The 19,331-nt window shown below is 40.6% G+C and overlaps 1 protein-coding gene across 6 annotated transcripts in view; it reads left to right on the top strand.

Moving 5' to 3' along the window:
* The window catches only part of GTDC1 (glycosyltransferase like domain containing 1), a 158,119-nt gene that overhangs the window by 121,759 nt on the left and 17,029 nt on the right, over positions 1 to 19,331 (top strand). For all 6 annotated transcript variants that reach the window (XM_065751009.1, XM_065751004.1, XM_065751005.1 and 3 more), the window contains 2 exons: positions 1,619 to 1,987; positions 18,968 to 19,077. In XM_065751009.1, coding sequence (XP_065607081.1) covers positions 1,619 to 1,987; positions 18,968 to 19,077 — 479 coding nt within the window. The remainder of the gene's footprint in view (positions 1 to 1,618; positions 1,988 to 18,967; positions 19,078 to 19,331) is intronic.

The raw sequence follows: 19,331 nt of genomic DNA, 5'->3' as shown, positions 1-19,331 counted from the left end.
TTTTTAAAAAATCTACTTTAAATGTTCTTAGGAACAATAGCCTATTTCAAGTGCAGAAGGCCTTATTCCCAAAGGTGACATAAAGTTCAGAGTCTTGAGCGTGGCTGATTCAGTGAGACGGGAATAGTTCAATGCAGCTCATTTGGGAACTTGTCATGTTCGTACTTTGCATCATGGATTTGGGTGAGGTGACTGAATATGGCTGAACTGCTCTGATTGCATATACAGAGCAGCTCTGGTGATGAATGATGAGCAGTGAGAAAAAGGTGAATCTCAGAGGCCGTGTGGTCAGTGACTTGAAAGTGCAGCTTCGTATAGATAAACATAAAAGTAATATGCCAAGGAACAGCAACCCCAAACAAAGAATGCACGTTGCATAGAGTTGTCACACAGCGTCCTGACTTCCAAAGGGAGATTTAAGGATTTTGAAGAAATAGTGTATGTGTGTGTGTTGGTATTTTGGTAGCAATTTCAAACAAAGAGGTCCTGTGTGTGGTCAGAGGTATCCTGTTGCAAGGGCAGGGTGATTCCAGCATTTAAGGATGTTTGCTTTGACAAACAGTTTGTTCACAGCTCGGGAAGGAGCTCTTGCTGTGATTGAGCAAAACTTGAAGAGCTGTGGAGGAGGTTGGTAAAATGGAGCAAGTGTTCACTTTGGTAAACAGTTCAATAAACAGGCCATAGTGTGTAAACATTTGGAAATTAAAAGGAAACAGAAAATTTAAATGTCTCTGCTTATCTGGAAGAACCATAATCACACTGAAGGGCATGTAAGTAAATAATATTTGGGTAAATTAGCTTGAGGTACAGACATTTAGAGTGAGGATCCCATGATGGCGTGTTTGAATGTCGTGTTTGAATGGAGAAGCTTGCCCGTGTGTTTCCTGAACCAGGACCACGATTCATCCATCTCTACTTGAACACAGATGATGTAGATCTGCACTGTTGCATGTAACGTATTACAAAAAGGAGTTCAGCTGTGTGCAAATGCATCCTGTCATTGGAAGGGATTTCTGTTTTTCAGTCTTGATTCTTCTTCTCAGCTGATCATTACAGAAATCAGGAAAGGATACTCAGATAAAAACCCTCTCCCATGCCACTGGGACATATTTGGCCCATGTTATTAGACAACATATTGTCTTTCCATATTAGCTTTCACTTAGCTGTGATGAAGGCACTTGCTGGTGTCAGCATGACCATAGATGAGACTCACGTTATGTTGTTACACCACCATGTGTGGCATTTACTAGCGCTCTTAGCTGTAGTCTGAGCAAAAATGCCAAGCTAAAATAACAGAAATTGCCTTTTTGCTTCCCAGAGATGTTTCCTTAATTTTATTTTGGTAGGGATGTAGTTTTATCTCTCAGCTAATGCCTGTGCTGTTAGCACTGTTGTAGCTCAGAGACCTTTGGGTCCCCAGCCAGTGAATGTTTCACAGGCACCATATTCTCTAAGATATATATGAAATGTGTTACTGAAATGAGTTGTTGCTTGGATGGATGTACAGTACCAACTGTTTGTCATCTTTTCATTTATTATTAATTAATTAAAAAATGCCAGGTGAGACAGCAACCCAGCATGAACACTATATAGATTTTCCTCTTCCTTTTGCTCACAGGTTCATGCCGGAACACAAGCTTGCCCATTTGGAAAACATAATTGGTGTTAAAAGAAATGGAGATGCTTATCAATGTGAGGGCCTGCCTGGGCAGCAGAAGAGCACAGCTTTGGGAGGCTTAATGAAAAACAGCAATGCGTGTCATGAGTCTGGACTTTGTGAAGCACAGCCTGGACTTTGTACCACACAGCACGAGGGACTGCATTCCCCATTAACAGCGGCAGAGAGATTGAACAAGTCTGAAGCATCAGAAAGTACAAATCCTTGTCAAGAAGAAGATAAGCAACATCTGACTTTTAACCTCTGTAATATCTGGAGTGGAATGGACTATCAGCAGAGACCTTTACATGTTGCCTGGCCTCACAGGTGGTAAGTGGTGAACAAATCAAAATACTGTACCTTAGAAAGATTTATGAATTTGGCTTGATACCATTTCTGTGACTTCTGTGGAGTATAGAATAACTTCCTAAATACAAACTGACTTTACACACAGGCGTACAGGACAAAGACACCTCACTGGCACCTGATTATTCAAAGTAATTAATTTGAATACATATTCAGTCTTGCTAACCAGACGTTTAGCTATTCATGCTAATGATTCCTCTTTTTTTGACCAGGAAAGAGATACAACTGCTGCTGAAGTGGTAAAGCTTAATTGTGGCAACACACTTCTCCTATAAAGCAATCCACCGATGACAATGTCTAATGTTGTCTAAATTATCTTAATTACTTTAATGCAAGTGATTAAGCGTAAGGATACACGGTCGCGTTGGGTAGCTGAGATTAACCCATACCAATGTTTTAAGAGCACCCTTTCAGTGTCATGCAGATACAAAGCATCTTTAGCTGTCTTAACAGTGAGGCACTATTTTTCCAACCACTGACACAAATATCTACCTGATCTCTGAATCTTCTCTGAACTGACAAAAATCTACTATGCCATATAATCGCTAAAAACATATAAACTTCAGCTTGACTCCTACATAAATTAGGATTTAAAGAGGTAAAATGTCCCGATAATCTTCCGGTATTGGGCACGAACATTTTAATCTAGTTTTTATTCCTCGCAGTTCGTTTAATCTGCATGTGGCCTGATTAGAGTTCACTTCATCCACAGATTATAGTCTGTTTATTGCAGAGATGCTGGGTCGATCAGTAGGTCAGATTTTCTGAGAGCAACTGTTTTCAGGTGAAGCAATAAGCACACCACACCGACAGGGCAAATCGCCTTTGCAGAGGATTTGACTTCCAGCACATTAAAACTCCAGAAGCTCTCCCAGATGATCTGCAGCATCTGGTACCTAAAGGGATTTTCATCTTTGACTCTAAATGTCTGAACATAAAATTTAGGGATTGGAAGTTGATGTGGAATCTGTCTTTGGATTTGTTTAATCAACTTCACACTTCCGACATCGCTTTTCTGGGGGAGCCACATTGATTTTTAATCGCGTTCCGCTGCTAACTCAGCTACGCTCCGTGTTCTCATAGGTTATTTTAAAATGCAGTGCATGGAAGTGAGAGCTGCTGCATGTTTTCATTTGGTGTGGAAAGTACATGAAGCTTAGTGTCACTTTTATTCTGGGGAGAACATTATCCCTGCTCGCTTCAGACCGTCTTTTAGAAATGCGTCTTTTTAAGATGGTCAGTTATAAAAACTTTTTACGATGCTGAGCTGTTTTTTTCATTTTCAACACTAACCTAAATTGTTCCAAATGTTGCATTCAAAAGCAGCCGGGTAAAGGAAAAGAAAATATTTTCCATATTATTCAGTAGTTTGCATAAAACAGCGCAAAGCTAAGTAATAAAATCAACAATATTAAATTGAATAATTCCTTTTCTTTCTGTGTATACTTTTTGCTCCCATTTAATTTAATTGCCTAAAGTTAGTTGCTTAAAGAGACGCAGCATTGTGTTTGCACACGTACTTATTGTTAATGCTAAATTATTTTTAATTTGGAGAGGAGGAAAAAAAAAAATAAAAAAAAGCCGCATCAGCAAGAGCAAATGCCAAAATATAAAAGTAACACATTCATCCTTACGGGTAATATAGTAGAACATTGGAAACTTGGAGGTTGCCAGACACACAGCTAACATTAGGGCTAATTTTGAAAATCTAGCGTGCAGTCAATTTTACTGATGCCTGGGGACATACAAGGTAGAAGCTGACAAGAGAACTAATTTTGTTTGGGTTATTTACTGCTATGCATCATCCATGGGTTCCTGCCTGACACACAGCTATATGAAGGGGAATATTATCACACACTAAAAATTTATGTTGACATTCGATATTTGTTCAATATGTCAGCAGTATTACTTTCATAATCAAAAGAGTAAGAAAAAGAGGAAAGAAAAGCACTTTATGCTCATATAGATATATCTTTTTAATAACAGTCTATAAGGTTAATATAGTTTACCTTTGAGAGTACACAATGAAAACAAGCAGGGTTAGCAGGGAAAATGACAGAAAGCATCAACCCGAGCTGTTTGTTTGCCATTACCTAAGCGAGCCATGTCAGCTCTCTGGCCCGCGTCTGATAGCTATTTGTTGTACAGAGAGCACAGCATAAAAAAAAAAAAATATCAAACTCTTAATACTATTGTGTGCCCATAACCATCTGTCACTGCTAGCCTGGAGATGAGAGGAAGATTACGAGGAATAAACACTGAGCCGCCGAGCATTGGTAAAGCCTTCGGGCAAAAAACTCTTGTGGGGACATCAAAGACATTCTAATTCCGAGGCAGTCAAGGATTACAGTGTGTAACCTGTGCTGACAACAGATAAATGACTGGCAATATTGTGCCAGAGCTGTTGGGTCCTGCGCGCAGTACTGATGATGATGATGATGATGATGTTATCTTGCAGAATGGACTCTGCTGGGATAATTTTATGATAAAACACTTTTTTCAAATGCCACTGGGTCCAGGCAGGCATTTACTAGCTACAGGGGCAGCAATCAGTTTCTTCAAAATTTACTGTTCTAAGCCCATTAGAGTTCCAGCGCAGCAAGGCTCTGCGATGGAAATGGAAAGCGCCTGTGCTTGTGTGGGGAAGCTGCATGCAAATGTTCTGGGCTGAACTCCTACCCTTTAGTGTTAGGATGCTTTATCAACAGATTTACCTAAATTTGCTCTTAAAAACAACGGTTTGTTTTTAATTGGCGAATATGGTTGGGAAAATGAAGATTCCCCAGCAGTTCCCCCCCATGTGTGGGGCCAGGTGGGCGGGCCACCCAAAAACACGTACTCACGGCCAAGGAGAGCTCATGACTGAGGCAATGGAGAGGGAAAGCATCCCCTTCTTGAGCCTGGCCTGAGCGTGTGGGCACGGCGGGGCATGTTATAGCCATGTGCTGTCATATGTGAGGGGTTTTTTGTCAGTGAGACGTTGGCAGTGGTGTCCTGCCTGCTTGGTGCTCGCAGCCCCCATCCTGTACGACAACGCTGAGCTACACCGTTGCCTACGCTGGTGATTTACATGTGTTTTTCATTTAAAAATAAACAAAGAAGTAAACACGGAAGATTTTTATGCTTCTGCGTTCCCCTTCACCTCACAAAAAAAAAAAAAAAAATCACCTACAGCTGAAATGTAAAAAAAATAACTCTCAACAGTGCTGTTGGAGAAGAGGATGTGCCGACCTCCCAGGCCCAGCCACGGGTGGGCCCTGCCTGTGAGGAGACAGCTCAAATCCAGAGTGATGTTTTCTAGGATCTATGTTCTCGCTTTAAATCTGTGTTAAAATGCCTTTGCATGAGAACAGGCCCTCAGCTGCAATCCCTGCCCCTTCTCCTCATTCTTCCCAAATCTGAGCCTGTCAAGGATTACAGTGTGCAACCTCTGCTGACAGCAGATAAATAACTGACAGTATTTTAGCAGAGTTGCTAGGTTCTCTGCAGAGTAATTTGTTTTCTCCTTTCTCACCAAGTCTTTAATGTTTTGTTATAAACATCTATAGCAAGGCACTGTTAATAGAAATGACTTATAGCCAGAGGTCTGGATAAAAGGCTGCGATGGGTTCCGAGCGTCTCTCTGTGACAGCAGCTCTGCCAAGGAATTAGTTTTCCCTCTCTGTAAATGTGCTTTGGTGGAAACAGACAGCGAAATTGCGATGATCAATGGGCAAAGTCCCCAGATTTGATCAGCTCCGTCTACTATCCCACCGGTTCTCTTCCCGAGGTAATAATGTGTGCTTTCGGTGCACGTGAGGGTTGTGGCGGTGACTGGTGTGGCACAGTCCTTTCTCACCGCAATATTTGCATGCCAGCATTGCATTATTCCCTCTTTCTGTCCCCCAGTAAGGCCAGGGGCACCTGCCAAAGCTTTTCCTGTAACTGTGGCTACGCCAGTTTGTTCCTCCTCTCTTATTGCATTTGGGCGTGACAGCAAATGTGCAAAGTTGCAAACCCACTGCCCCCCAAACCGTAGCCCACATCATGCAGAGGCCACGTACTGAATTTTTTACTACAAAATTCTGGGCTCTTTGGTCCATTCTTTCACGGAGAGGAACTGCAGTGTTTCTTGTAATTCAAAGGCCTCTTGTTTTTTTCTTTCTTCCCTGTGTGTGCCGTATCATCTCAGCAGTTGAAGACTCGATAACAGAAAGTTGTCAGAAATCAATTTTTCTTCCCCTAATTGCATGGTTGTGATAAAAGATCGCACGTGGAATCGGCGAGAATTTACACACGCGCACAAACAAGTCGCCCTTATCAATTCTTGTGAAAAATCAGATAAACCCATTATCTCACGTTGTACGTAACTGTGTGTGACAAGAGCGTGGGGAAGGAGATACAGGAGGAGCGTGAGGAGCTGCGGTGGAAGTCACGCTGAGGAAATTCAGAAGAAAAAAGAAAAACAAACCTAGATTGCAAAAAATTTATCTGCAGATTTCTGGTCTATGGGAGAATGGTGTGCACAGAGATAGTGCCGTGCCCTGCTGCATGGTTTGAATGTAGAACGTCACTGAAATCAAAGAGCTGAAGAAAGGAGTCTGTGGAGAAGGGCTGGCTTTGTGTTCACCACGTGCCCATCACTGCTGTACCGTGTGGCTGCCCGCTGCAAGGAGTTTGCTCACAAACCCATCTCTGATATGCAGCTAGCACAGGTCCCCTGCAGACTGCAAAGAAGAGGAGCCTACAAAAGCGTGCTGCACCTAGAAATCGCCTTTGAGTACTCAAAACTGTTATTAGCCTCTGTGGGCATCCCCAGCAGAATCACAGAACTGTAGGGGTTGGTTGCTTTCCAGGTGGCTACACATACAGCATCATGTAAGGAGGGCAGAGGTTGGCAGGATGGTGCTTCTCTGCCCCCTTGTAATGGGAAGCAGCAGAGATCTTGGCTTTGTGCTGAATGGGGAGAGAGTGTCTACAGGAAAACTTCACCTTTGAAAAGCAACTGATTCTGGCAAATTTAATCCTAAAAGGTGAAAGTGTTGGGTAGATAAGACAGACTGAAAGCAAAAGGCTTAAAATGCAGGTGTTTATACAGCCTTAACTAAAAGGTACCAGATACGATAAAAAGCCTGTAGGACATACAATAACAGTTTTAAAATGGATATGTTTTAGAAGTGTTAATTCACTGGTGAAATCTAATCTTGAAACTTCTTCCAACAGCTGGGAATTTGGGATATCAAGTTGTTTCACTGGAAGGTGCACTATTCCTTAATCATTGTTTCTGAGAACTTGGAGACGTTATCACCATATAATAGAGGCATCTCGACTGTGAAAGTTCTCCTATAGTGAGCATCACTTTGGAGTTTTGCTACTTACACGTGTATAGACTTTGCCTTTCTGTAAAACTTCAAATCTATTCCTTGAAAACCACAGTGTTGAGGGCTTGATCTTTCAGGTGAAGAAATGGAAACAGAAAACAAAGAACCAAATCAAATGTGCCTTTAGTGACGTGTTCTTGTTGCCCAGCTGTGACGACTGCTCCAATCTCCTCTTGCTTTTCCCATTCAAGTTTCAGGTTGCTGTGGGGCAGAGGGGAGCAATGGCATATGTGTTTAAATCAGGTACTTAAATTTTCATTAGCTGAAAATAGGTCTGTTCAGCCTTGAGAAAAGAAGACTCAGAGGGGATCTAATCCATGTCTATAAATACCTAAGTTGCAGGAGGCGAAGGGATGAGGCTGGACCTTTCTCAGCAGTGTGTGGAGACAGGATGAGGGGAAATCACCACAAACTAAAGCATAGGAAGTTCTGCACAAATGTGTGTGGGAACTAATACACAGCGCAGTGATGCAGCACTGGCACAGGCTGCACACAAGAGGTGGTAGAGTCTCCTTCTCTGGAGATATTCGAGACCCACCTGGATGCCTACCTGGGCTGGGAGCTGCTTTGGCAGGGGAATTGGACTCAATGATCTCTAGAGGTCCCTTCCAACCCCTAAAGTTCTGTGTTTCTGTGAAAACGTGATGAGTTGGTTTTTTATCTTACCAAAAAATTGCACTTATGCCAATCATATTGGAAGATACACAGAGAGTAGTGGAGGTGTTCGGTTTTGAGTAATATTTTTTTTCTCATCTGGTTTCAATTGCCCAGGCTCCTGATTAGTAGCTGAAGCATTTTGCTCGTTTGGTATCAGCAGTGTAATAAAGCAGAGGAGAACTATCTCAGAAATACAAAAAGCTAAAATATTTTGTGATCTGTTTCCACTCAGATGTATACTTCAAATTGCATTCCTTCACTTGAGGGAAATAATTTCAGTTACTCTGGTCACAGTAGAAAGCAGTGCTCTTTTAGAGTGCCTTTTTTTCATTAATGTAGATATGTTTCTCAGATGAGAAATGATGTTTCTCCTAATTACGGTTACATGTAGTTAATTTCCTTTTTAAAAAGCTCGGTGTGAAAAGCAGTTTCCTTTAAAAAGGGGAAAAAAAGAATAAAAAAAAGAAAAAGAGTGATACAGCTGATGTTCCTGTTGCCTTAGCAACAGATTTATTTATTAGGGTCTGAAATGACATGAGTTAATATACCACATACCTGCTGATCGGCAAACTCTCCTATTTCAGCTCCAGTTGACAATTAAGTCCTGGACAGCTACAGCCAGGGGTTAATGTTACTCATTAGGAGAACTAGGTCATTACTGGGAAATCAAGGCACTTAAGGCAGCATGGATAAAATTCAAAATTCAACATCTCAAGGAGTGAGGGGTTTTATGTTAATTAACCTTATTTTCCTTTCATTAAAAAAAATCTTTCATATATGCATATGACAGTGGATCAATTAATTGGGGGGGGGGGGAAAGTAAGCTGTAGTTTACTTTCCTAGTTGTCTTCATTTCCTTTGGAAGGGTTTCATTATTTTATGGAAAATTCTTATGTCTATATGATGAGTAAAAAGGGTATTAAAATTAAGAAGGGAATCATCATGGAAATCAGCTTTACCACAAGGGAGTGAGCAAATAAAAGCCTTGGAAATGAAAATAAATAAGCTTTGCTAATACCTCACCTAAGGAGCAGAATATAAGCCCATCAGAGCTTGGAGATATTTAGAGGTACTTCTTTGCTTCTTTATTAAGCAGTTACATAGTTATTTGACCTTCAGAAACCGAAACTTTAGAGAACTAAATCCAAGTTGTTGGTAAATATTCTATTTACAGAAAGCTGTTCACTGATGTAGCATGCGGTAACTCCTGCGGTTAGCGATCGGTTTCTGGTTTCCAGTAAAATTAAATATATTCTCTGAAAGTTTTATTAAGATATCTGAGTGGGAGTTTTAACTTGATAAGTCATAAGTGATTTAATAAAGCTCTCCAGAAAGCCTTTATTTACTAACTTTTAGCAGACTTCGGTCTGATATTGGAGAATTTAATAGGCTGAGAAAGAATCATATTAAAATAAAACTTTCTTTTTTACTCACTGCTTCCCCAAATACATTTGGTTCTTTCACTTCTACTAAGCACTGTACTTTCTTTTCTCTCTTTAAGCTCTGCAGCCCTGTTTTGCTTCTCATTACGTATGGAGAAATTTGGTGCCAACCCTTTTTCCACTCCCATCAAGTCGAGGTTGAAGCACATCCTACCTAGGGTGCACGTATTAAAAGCAGTGATTGTAAAAGCAGTGTTATCTGCACCAGAAGCAAAACTCAAGCCCAGTGAGTGCTTGTCTGAAAAATGATCTTGACTTATGATAGGACTGGAAAATTCGAAAGCTTCGATGTTTGGGATCGGTGCATCCCAGTTTGTCATAAAAGCTCTAGTATGCTTGTCTCTGCGCTTTTCCATGATGAGGGATTTGTTTTATGATGTTTTCCTTCTCCAAGCAACTGCAAAACCCAATTTTTAGCAGGAATGCATGTGAACTGGTGGAACAAAGGAGTCCTTTCATGGCTGTGAAGAAAGGGGGCTTTCGCTCTTCCACCTGTTGCCATCAAAGCAATCTTTTCCTGTCCCTTTCTCCCAAACTCCTCTTGACCTTTCTCTTTCAAGCATTTTCCTTTTCTCTTTTCCAGGCTCAATTCCATGGGCGTGTCCTCCATTTTATTCCCCTCTTACAGCAGACCTGCTTCTCATTTTCCTCTCCCACTATTTCTCAGCATTTCTCTGTCAAGAAGTTTCCATCACCCTTCCTTACCTGCGCATGGTACTGTCCGAGTTGATTCATGCTTGCTCCTAAACCCGATTGTGAAACCTTACTATGTTGCCCTCTCGATCCCTCCCATTAATTTTCTTAATCAGTTTATCACCCTCCTTTTATGATCTGACCTGGTGTTACATCTTTTTGTCTCCCACCCTTTCTGCCTTCACTTGGCTCGCTAGCTCTTTGCCATGCTATTTTTGAAGAGCTGGTCAAATTGATCAGATCTCACTCATTCCTTCAGCTATTCGTGGTTCACTTCTGAGAGTTTTAGTCAAACTAAAAGAACACACATTACCATTACCACTTTCTGCATCTTCATCCCTTCTCTTCTACCATTATCTTTTTCTTAAACAAGTCCTCCTCTTGTGATTTTGTTGTTGTTGTTTTTTTTAATGCATATAAACTAATTCTTTATTCTTCAAAGTACGATGAAGTCATTCCGAGTCCAGCAGAGGAATCCTTGAAAGTGAAGACAAGCTCTGTGTTTTCAGTTCACATCCTGCCTGGGTTTCAGCAGCGTGACTGATCCAGGATCCAGTATGTCCAGGATACAGACATTTTTAGGAAAATCTTCACAAGGGCAATAAAAGCACTTCTTTGACATAAAATCAAACCCATTCAAACATTCAGTTGTTTCTCTAAAATAAAATGAGACTTGAATGCTTAAAACAGAGGCTTCTTTGAAATGCAACATATCCAAGATATGCTTTGCAGTTGCATTCGGTGGTGGAACTTGTAAGTCTTATTCTTTGTCTATTCTGGAAAACTTTCAGCAGCATTCTGCTGGAAGATCGTAGTCCAAGATAGCCTCCGTCCTGTTAAACATCATAAACAAGGGCAGAAAGGGTTTTGTAATCAGTCACAAGCGAACATAGCAGACAGTGCCACCAGCCCCCTTTGTAACATACAGCACCCATCACCAAAGCATTGCAAATACCTTCTGAGAGACAGAAATCAAGTTGTTCATCAGCCAATGATCTTCCTTATTTTCACCAATCATGGGAAAATTATGTCTCTTCTGCTTCTTCCTTCATAACTCCTTTTAATTATTTTCTTCTCCTTCTTACTGCACTGCAGTATTTGGTTTTCTCTTATTCCCTTGTTTTCCTCTGCACTTTCCTCTTCTCCATGTTTTCATCTTTTCTTTTTCCCTTTGTTTCCCCTAATCTCTGCTTTTTCTTGCTTGCAATTGTGTGAAGACTTGATGAAATGAGTTCATTCCTGGTTCTGAAAGCTGTGAGATGCATACTTGTGTTAATCTCTTTGACTAATGAGTTTCAAGCCTTGGTTCTTCTCACCAACAAAGTTCCTGGTTTGGAGCTCCATCTTTGCGAGGTCAGCTTCAGAAATCCAAAAAGCAGGAGTTGTCTTTGGTAGCTATGCTCACTGCCCTCACAGTGTTCATTAGTGGCCATCACTTGCTTTTTGACCCAGACAGCATGTTTAGGGGGATATTCAGTAGTCGTAGTTTGGTGATATGAGTCCACTTTGAAAATTAGAGGGGACAGCAGACAGTGTTGTTCCACAGGGTTTAGTATAGTGGATTTTCCATTATCAGGAAAATGTGTAATTGTGTGTTTTTCATGTGGTGACTTATATTTGATTCTTCTGTTCTTCCGAATAACCACCTGAGAAAATTATTAGCCACTTATTATCATATTCATACCCATCTATTATTACTGTGACATGATTTTTTATGGTATGTGGAATTACAATAAGGTATACTAGGTATGGTTATCAGGGCTGTCAGGGTCACTTGAATTGCTTTATCTTGCTAACCATGAGTCCCAACAACAGGAAACCATTTGTGATATTACCTTTGGAAAGCAAAAGGAAGTTCATTTCTATTTTTTAAATAAACTAGTCCATGTAGTCCATAGCAGTTACTGGATTTTGTTGAAGTCTCCTCTTGAGATGTTCAAGACTTACCTGGACGCCTACCTGTGCAACCTGGGCTGGGAGCTGCTTTGGCAGGGGGGTTGGATTCAGTGATCTCTAGAGGACCCTTCCAACCCCTACAGTTCTGTGATTCTGTGATTCCATGGCAAATGCAACAGACATGGTTTTCTTCTGAATCCTGCACTCGTGAAAAGCTAGGTTAACTAATTTGGAGTAAAAGAAATGAAAAAAAAAAGGCATCTGAGTGAAAGTGCATTGATTTTTACACCAATTAACTGAGACCAAAGACCTGTCTTTGTCTCCAAAGGTTAGTCTCTCTTTAGGAAATAAGCAGGAGCCTCAATGACTGATGGTGATCCTGAGGTTTCTTTGGGTAGAGAACGCATAATATTTTATTTTGAGATTTTTCTTCATGAATTGTGAGGGGAGAAGAAGAAGAATCTAAACAATAAACTCCCAAGGTTCTTTTTTTATGAATCTCCTCGAGATAATGCAAGATAGGAGAAAATGCTTTCCCAGCGTAAAGCAAAATGTCGCCCATTTTTCTCAGGCCAGCAATTTGAAAAGAAAAAAAAATCAGAGGGTAAAATACACACTCCTCGCTGTAAATAAGTCATGGGCTATAATAGAAAATAAAACACTGTGTTTGCTGGTAGTGTTCAGCTGCTTTTTGCCTGTATCCCGGCCAGCTTTGAATCCCTTTTTGTGCACAGGTGTTTTGCAAGCACAGGTGAGGACCAGGGACTCTTTTACATGTAGGTCCTCCAAATTACTGCCTGGAATTTATTCTTCAGCATCTTTTTTTTTTTTTTTTTTTTTTTCAGTGACACTTACACAAAAGCATTTTCTTCTTGTTGACTCCATTTTCTGTTGACTGAGGGGGTATTAGATGTTGCGGTAACTTTTGATGCTGATGATGCCAGACAATGTTTAGAGGCACAATTACAGCAAAAACATTTTGTAAGCATATCAGCTGAAGAAAAAAACTCATTGGAATTAACTACGTATTTACACTGCACCTCTGCTTCATATTGGAGATGTAAAAAGATGGGAAAAATACTGTGATAAATTGAATAAATGGAAAGCAGTTAACTTTTCCTTCATGTTTGCATTTTCATAGTAATTTCTTTTTCCCCTGTCTCTTTTCTAATGGCTCTTTCCTGGCAGTAATATTTCCTCTTTTGCAGTTATCGGGAGCATTGTTACCAGAAATTTGGTATTCAAATTTTAATTTTATTTATGTATTTATTTTAATCTCAACATAGAAAATGTATAACTGAAATCAGTTGGTTTAGGAAAGTCTCCCACCCTCCACAAAAATAATTATTTAAATGAATTTCATTCATCTGCTGAATAGGCTTTTAACACGAGTCCTCTCTCTTTAGAAAGAATGTTATCTTCCAGAAGTATTTACTGAGTCCGACCCTCAGCACACTTCTGGAAATGAATGCTCCTGTAAAGCCACATCGTACAGATGAGAAAACCTGGGCAGAGCTCTCTCTTGGGAAATCAGTGTCAGGAAAAGACCAGAACTCTGTAATTCTCTATTCTGAAGGCCATGCTTCTTTCCTTGTAACTACACTGTTGCATTCTAGCATTATTAGGTTATTATAAGCCTAGATTCAATTTTTTTTTGAGCTCAAAGTTTAATGCAGAGCATCAAGGTGTGCTCTTCTTTCTAGTGCAGTGCAGTCTTAAATTGCTGGTAATTTTTCTGTACGTTAGTTTTGGCATGAATCAGAGCCCCATTCCTACTTCAGCAGAGCATGCATTTCAGGGCTGCCCCATTTCTTCATGCGCTGCTCTTTTTTTCTTGAGAACCAGATAGAGGGTCAGCAGGAGGCTGTTGTCATATGAGTCCTCTTATCAGCCTGTGGCATCCTCCATCGCCCTCCCCAGGTCTCAGTGTATCAGCCAAACCAGTAAAGGACCCCAAGTCCCTGCTTTTAGGTCTTGCCTTGCTGCCTTCCCATCTCTTGGCAGCCCCTGCTTTTCTTCTCCTTTGCTGTCTCAGAAATTTGAAGTTTTACAAAGGATTTCATGGGTTTTCTACCTTCTCGTCCTTGATTTCTTTTGTTCTCCATCCTCTCTGCACCATGCTTCTCTTCTAACACTGCTGAATGTCTTTCCTCTTTTGTTCTCTTTCTGTTCCATTCTTCTCCTTTAATTACTGTGCAGTTTTATTTTTGCTTCTTAATTTATATCTTTGCTGATATTTTTCTGACCTTTTCTCTACCACTGATAGTGCTCTCAAATGCTCTGGGCAGCTTCTGTTTCCATCAGAGTCTGACTTTTCTGTATTCTTTCCTTTCTTCCCAACCTTCTGCCGTTGCCTCTTTCTTTTCTCTGTCTCTAGAAACACCGCCCAACCTCATAAATAATGAAGAATTCTTTAGTGGCCTTTTTCTGTGAGCCGTTTTCTGTCGATTATTGCAGATAGCCAGGAATGTGTTTGAGCTCTTGTTGTATATTCTAGAAAAGTGCTAAAATGCCACTTCGACTTCCGAAGATTTTTAACCTGTATTAGTAATGCCACTTGTCACCTTTGCCTGTCTGACATTCAGATTTTATGGAGTTAGCAGGCAGTAGGAGATGCACGCAGGTTGGAAGGTGAGTTCCTCACCTGATGCTTACATAGGCTGCTCCTCTATGACTTGGAACTAATGCTGCTGTTCCTGGGCTCTTCGTGTGTCCGCTTACTGTCGTGTAAGAACCGTTTTGAATTGCTTGGATTTCAAGCACTGTAAAAAGTGAAATACTACTGCGTGCCCTTCACCGTTTTGAATTCTCTACCTCTGAAATACTGCAAATCGGACATGCTAAATGTCTTAAGAAGATTAAGATCAAGCTTTTTAATATTGCATTTAGCCGAGCTCATTTGTAACCCTTTCAGTGTATGTCCCACCGTGGGAGATGGCAGGACCAGAATCATTGCAAACCTTTGTGCAGCGTTTTCTGAAATAGCTGGAATTTCTCCCTGGCTCAGCACTCTCATATTACTGATTAACTTGCACAATTTTTAATAGATTGCATTCATTTTGCGGCTTTGAGCAAGTTCTGTCTCTTTGGCCCAGCTCTTCTGCTTTCTATTTGCATTGCTATATATGTCTTTCTCCAAATCCTAAATAACTGGGATTATCACCAAGTATAAGTTTACGTATACTTAAAAATGTAAGCTCAAGTCACAGAAGACCATCTGGGTCTTTCACTGAATTTCACTTAAATTCTAGAGATGAATATGCGCAACGTAGTGCATAAAATTCTGCTATTCTCTTCATTTTTTGTTTTGTCCCCATGTACTTTTTCCATCCCTGGTCAGCTTGTAGGTGTCCTGCAGCAGCAAGGATTAACTCAGGTTCGGCTGAATTGTGTGCACTCTCCTTCCAGGTCCAGCAAAGGGCAAAGCTCTGGGGGCTCCCAGGCTAAATTAATAAAATCTTTGAAAAGCAGAAGGGAGTTTTGAAGACTTTTGCCACTGATTGTACAGAGGTGCATTGCTGCAGTCCTAAGACGTTGTGGTTTTTAATCATTTTAGGCTGAAAAGAGGGATGTCAAGTCATCAATTAATCCTGACAGCGTCCTTCTGTGGTGAAAAAGTAATACCATCACACCCATGCCTTAGAAAATCTAAGGCAGGGATAATGGAGGCTCAGTAGTGATGGGAACTGATGCTACGGCCCTCCCATTGCTCATGTGGGGACAGCCCTGCAAGTTTTGTTTTGAATTAGAAGGGGAAGTCGCCATAAATCAGGATGAACTCTGATCTTACTCCCAGACCACTACACCTCTAATGTGTTTGGGACAGAAAAATTAAAAAGCTTGGAGTAATTCTAGGTAAAAAAAAAAAAAAATGGTAGTGTGTGGTATTTAAACATGGAGACTGAGTGTCTCCAAGAGCATTGCTCTCAAATGCAAACATAGGTATGAGCAGGAAGCAAATGATGCCCGTGTCCATTTTGTAGCAGTTTGCAGCTGGAGTTTGGCCATTCTGGTGCTTTCATGTTCTTAAGATGAAATTTAGACTGCATTCATACTGTGCCCAGTGTCTTATTTTTCCTTTACCAGATGCATATCATATCCAGTAAAAATCCAAGAGCATTTCAAATACCCAAACAACTCAGCCTGGAATCAAATCAGTTTAATTTTCCTCAAAATGTAATATCTTGAAAGAAAAATTTGTGCTTTTACATCAGGCTTTTGTAACATTTTGCAGTCCTTTCTAAGGAAGTGGAGTACATATAATTAATACTGTTTAATAAAGCTCCCAAATGCAACAGATGCAGCCAAAAGTGCACGTCATTTTGAGCAGATCTTTACAGAACAGACATTCCATATTGTGTTCATCTTTTTCCACGATCACTGCTATGACAATCTGGTGTGTTTAGCAGTTGTTGCTGAGTAAGGCAGACTGGATTGTATATGGTTTTCTCCATGTCAGCCAAGAAACATAGCACTCTTTGGTGCGGTAAAAGAGGTGTTCTTGGGTTAGTTTGTCCTTTCTACCAGGAGCTGTACTGCTGCTGATGGGCAGGTGTAAGAAGGCATTGCCACCTGTAGGTCCACGTGCTGGGAGCTCGCTGTAGGTCTTAATAAAAATGACTGAAAATAAAATGGCTGCTGTGTGGAGAAGTCACAGGAGCAGACAGCTCAAACAGTGTGACCTCCTAGATAGAAAAAAATGGTGAGGTTCACAAAATGGGTCATTGAAACCTCCGATTATCATCTAAAAGCCAGACATTTTCAGAGGGGCTGTGGAAGGAGGATCACCTATATCAGAAAACCCTTCAGAAAACCTCCAGCGCAGAGGAAACATTTCCTCTTTCAGCATTCCTTCTGGGTGCCAAATATTCCTTCTGTTCTTCCCCACCTATTAAACAAAGCTGCAACTTCCAATTCCTATCAGTTTTCCTAAATATGTGCAGCTTATGTGGCTTCTCCGAGCCGCGAGGCTTCACGTTCTCCTGCCAGCTCCTTGACAATGTGGCTCCAACAGCATCCTCCACTTTTGGCTGCCTTTGGGACCCCTGGTCTCTTCTGGAAAGGGAGGGGGAAAGCATTTCCTTTTCTGGAAGGACTTTTTGTGACTGCGAAGCCGATAGCGCGGCTGTGAAAAGCTTGGAAGGATCTGTGCGAGCGTCACAGCTCTGTCTGTCGGGGCCGAGCTGTGTGTGTGCAGGGATGGGAAGCTGCAGGCCTCGGTGTCACGAGCAGCATGTGCTCATCAGGATTGCTCACCCACACCAAGAGCACCTTCCTGAAAGAGAAACTGAGGCAAGAAGGAAACATGATGCTGTGTTGCACTGACTGACAGCAAGCTTTCGCTCTTCCAACCCGTTCCCTTCCAGCCAAGTCTGAATCATGCACTGTAATCCTACTTCAGCTCTCTCAGCTGAGCTTTTGGAGGGGACTAAAATACTGGGAATAGACTTGGACGGATAATTTACCTGCCAGGAACAGGTGGATATCTCAATCCAAGCAGCTCTTGTGTTTTTGCAGCTGAAAGAAATTCTCTGTCCGAATTCTCTGTCTTATCCACTTTGGTTACTGGAACCACCGTGAAGACTCCTGGTTCACAGATGTGAAACAAATTAGGAAGCTTATGCTGTTGCATTCCTCCTTATTATTTGGAACAAAACAAATCTGGGAGATGCAGAACTTCTTAAAGTAATTATTGTCTGGCTTTCTTTTATAAAAAAAATGCATCTGATTCAGAGAACTCCACGGTTCCTGACGCATTTTTCAGCCTAGGAAAGTCATATCAATTATAAGATTAATTTGTTTTAATTCCCTAAACCAAAAATATTGACTGAATGAGAAATTAACACATGTAGAGCTGCAGATGTCATTTGGCTTCAGATTTCCTGGACGATACAATTATTAATCTTTCATACAGCAGTGTGACAAACCTACGGATTCGCTCTGGAAAATGAGTCTGTGAAGAGAGACACCAAGGCTGCTGAGCTGTAGGTTTTCCCTTAGTACAGGAAGGAAAACAGTGGAATTTTCTAAATAATAAATACAACCAAAATATCTTAAAGGCATATGGTGCGCATCTGCCTCAAATACAGCAATTTAAAGCAGAATAATTAAATGGGAGATGTAATATTCACCTTAGCGTGGGGGAAGTATCTTATTTCGTTTTTAATATAATCTACCAGATTCAGATCATCCGTGATATCTTCTTTAACCATTTATCATGTCTTGGTGAAGACAGTAGATGAGCAAATTGTTTTTTTCCACTTTGTTAGTAACCAAACTTGTGTTTCAAGGCACTGACTGTCATACTCGTATCAAAATGCAGGACTATTTTTAGCTGAATTTATAAATAAATATAGGCTTCTCCCTTATTGTTTCAACTTACTGTTGCCTCCTTAAAAATAGAAAGGTAGAAAAAGCCTCCTGATTAGTTCTCTCCTTTCTTCTTCACCTGAGTACTGAAGGGATCGGGAGCTTTCCATTGGTACATTCGTTCATGACGTTCCAGTTGGAAAAATGCTATCTTTTTTTAGCAAAACCTTTTTAGTTATGTGTTGCACCTGAAGTAAACAAACCAAAAGGCAAATACTATAGGATAAGTATGCAATCTTCTGTAAAGGATAAGTATATTCAGGAGAGAAGATTGCATACGTGTCTTTCTATAGGGAAAAGAGTAGAAATCATTGTGGTTATTTTTCCCACCTTATCCTTTCTTCAGCGTGATGTTGTGTTGTTTGAAGACAGTTCTGTTCCTGAGCCCTGGGTTGAGGAAAATATTCAAGCATGCTGTATAAACAAAGAGGGAATTTATACTCGAAGTAGAATACTGTTCTCTTAAACAGATAACAATTTCACAAGTAAACAGAAGTGATGCTGAGATAAGTTCTGTTTATTTCAAGGGAACATGACAAAGATCCTGAAACTTTCTTTAAAGTGCTGCTGAAACTGAAGGAGCAGGAGCTACCTTTTCACGTGTCCGTCCTTGGGGAGACTTTCACTGACGTTCCAGGTACCTTTTATTTCTGTTTCGTTTTTTTAATTCTTCAATGTAAAGCTACCATAAAATAGATATATCCGGAATTAATTTTCCTGTATTTTGCTATGTTAGTGGAAACAACTTATTTTAATTGGGAAATTGGGAAATTAAGTAATATTGATAGGTTGCACAATTAAAATGATTGGAGACAGCGAGCATTTTTCATTTTACTTAGCCGTATTTACAACTTGTGTTTTATCAGCATGCCTGGATTTATTTAAGCATCC

This window comes from Cyrtonyx montezumae, unplaced genomic scaffold (genome assembly GCF_038088225.1).
Source record: "Cyrtonyx montezumae isolate F1298 unplaced genomic scaffold, pur_monq_1.0 scaffold_7, whole genome shotgun sequence".
NCBI lineage: Eukaryota > Metazoa > Chordata > Aves > Galliformes > Odontophoridae > Cyrtonyx > Cyrtonyx montezumae.
This window is presented reverse-complemented; position numbering and strand designations above follow the sequence as displayed.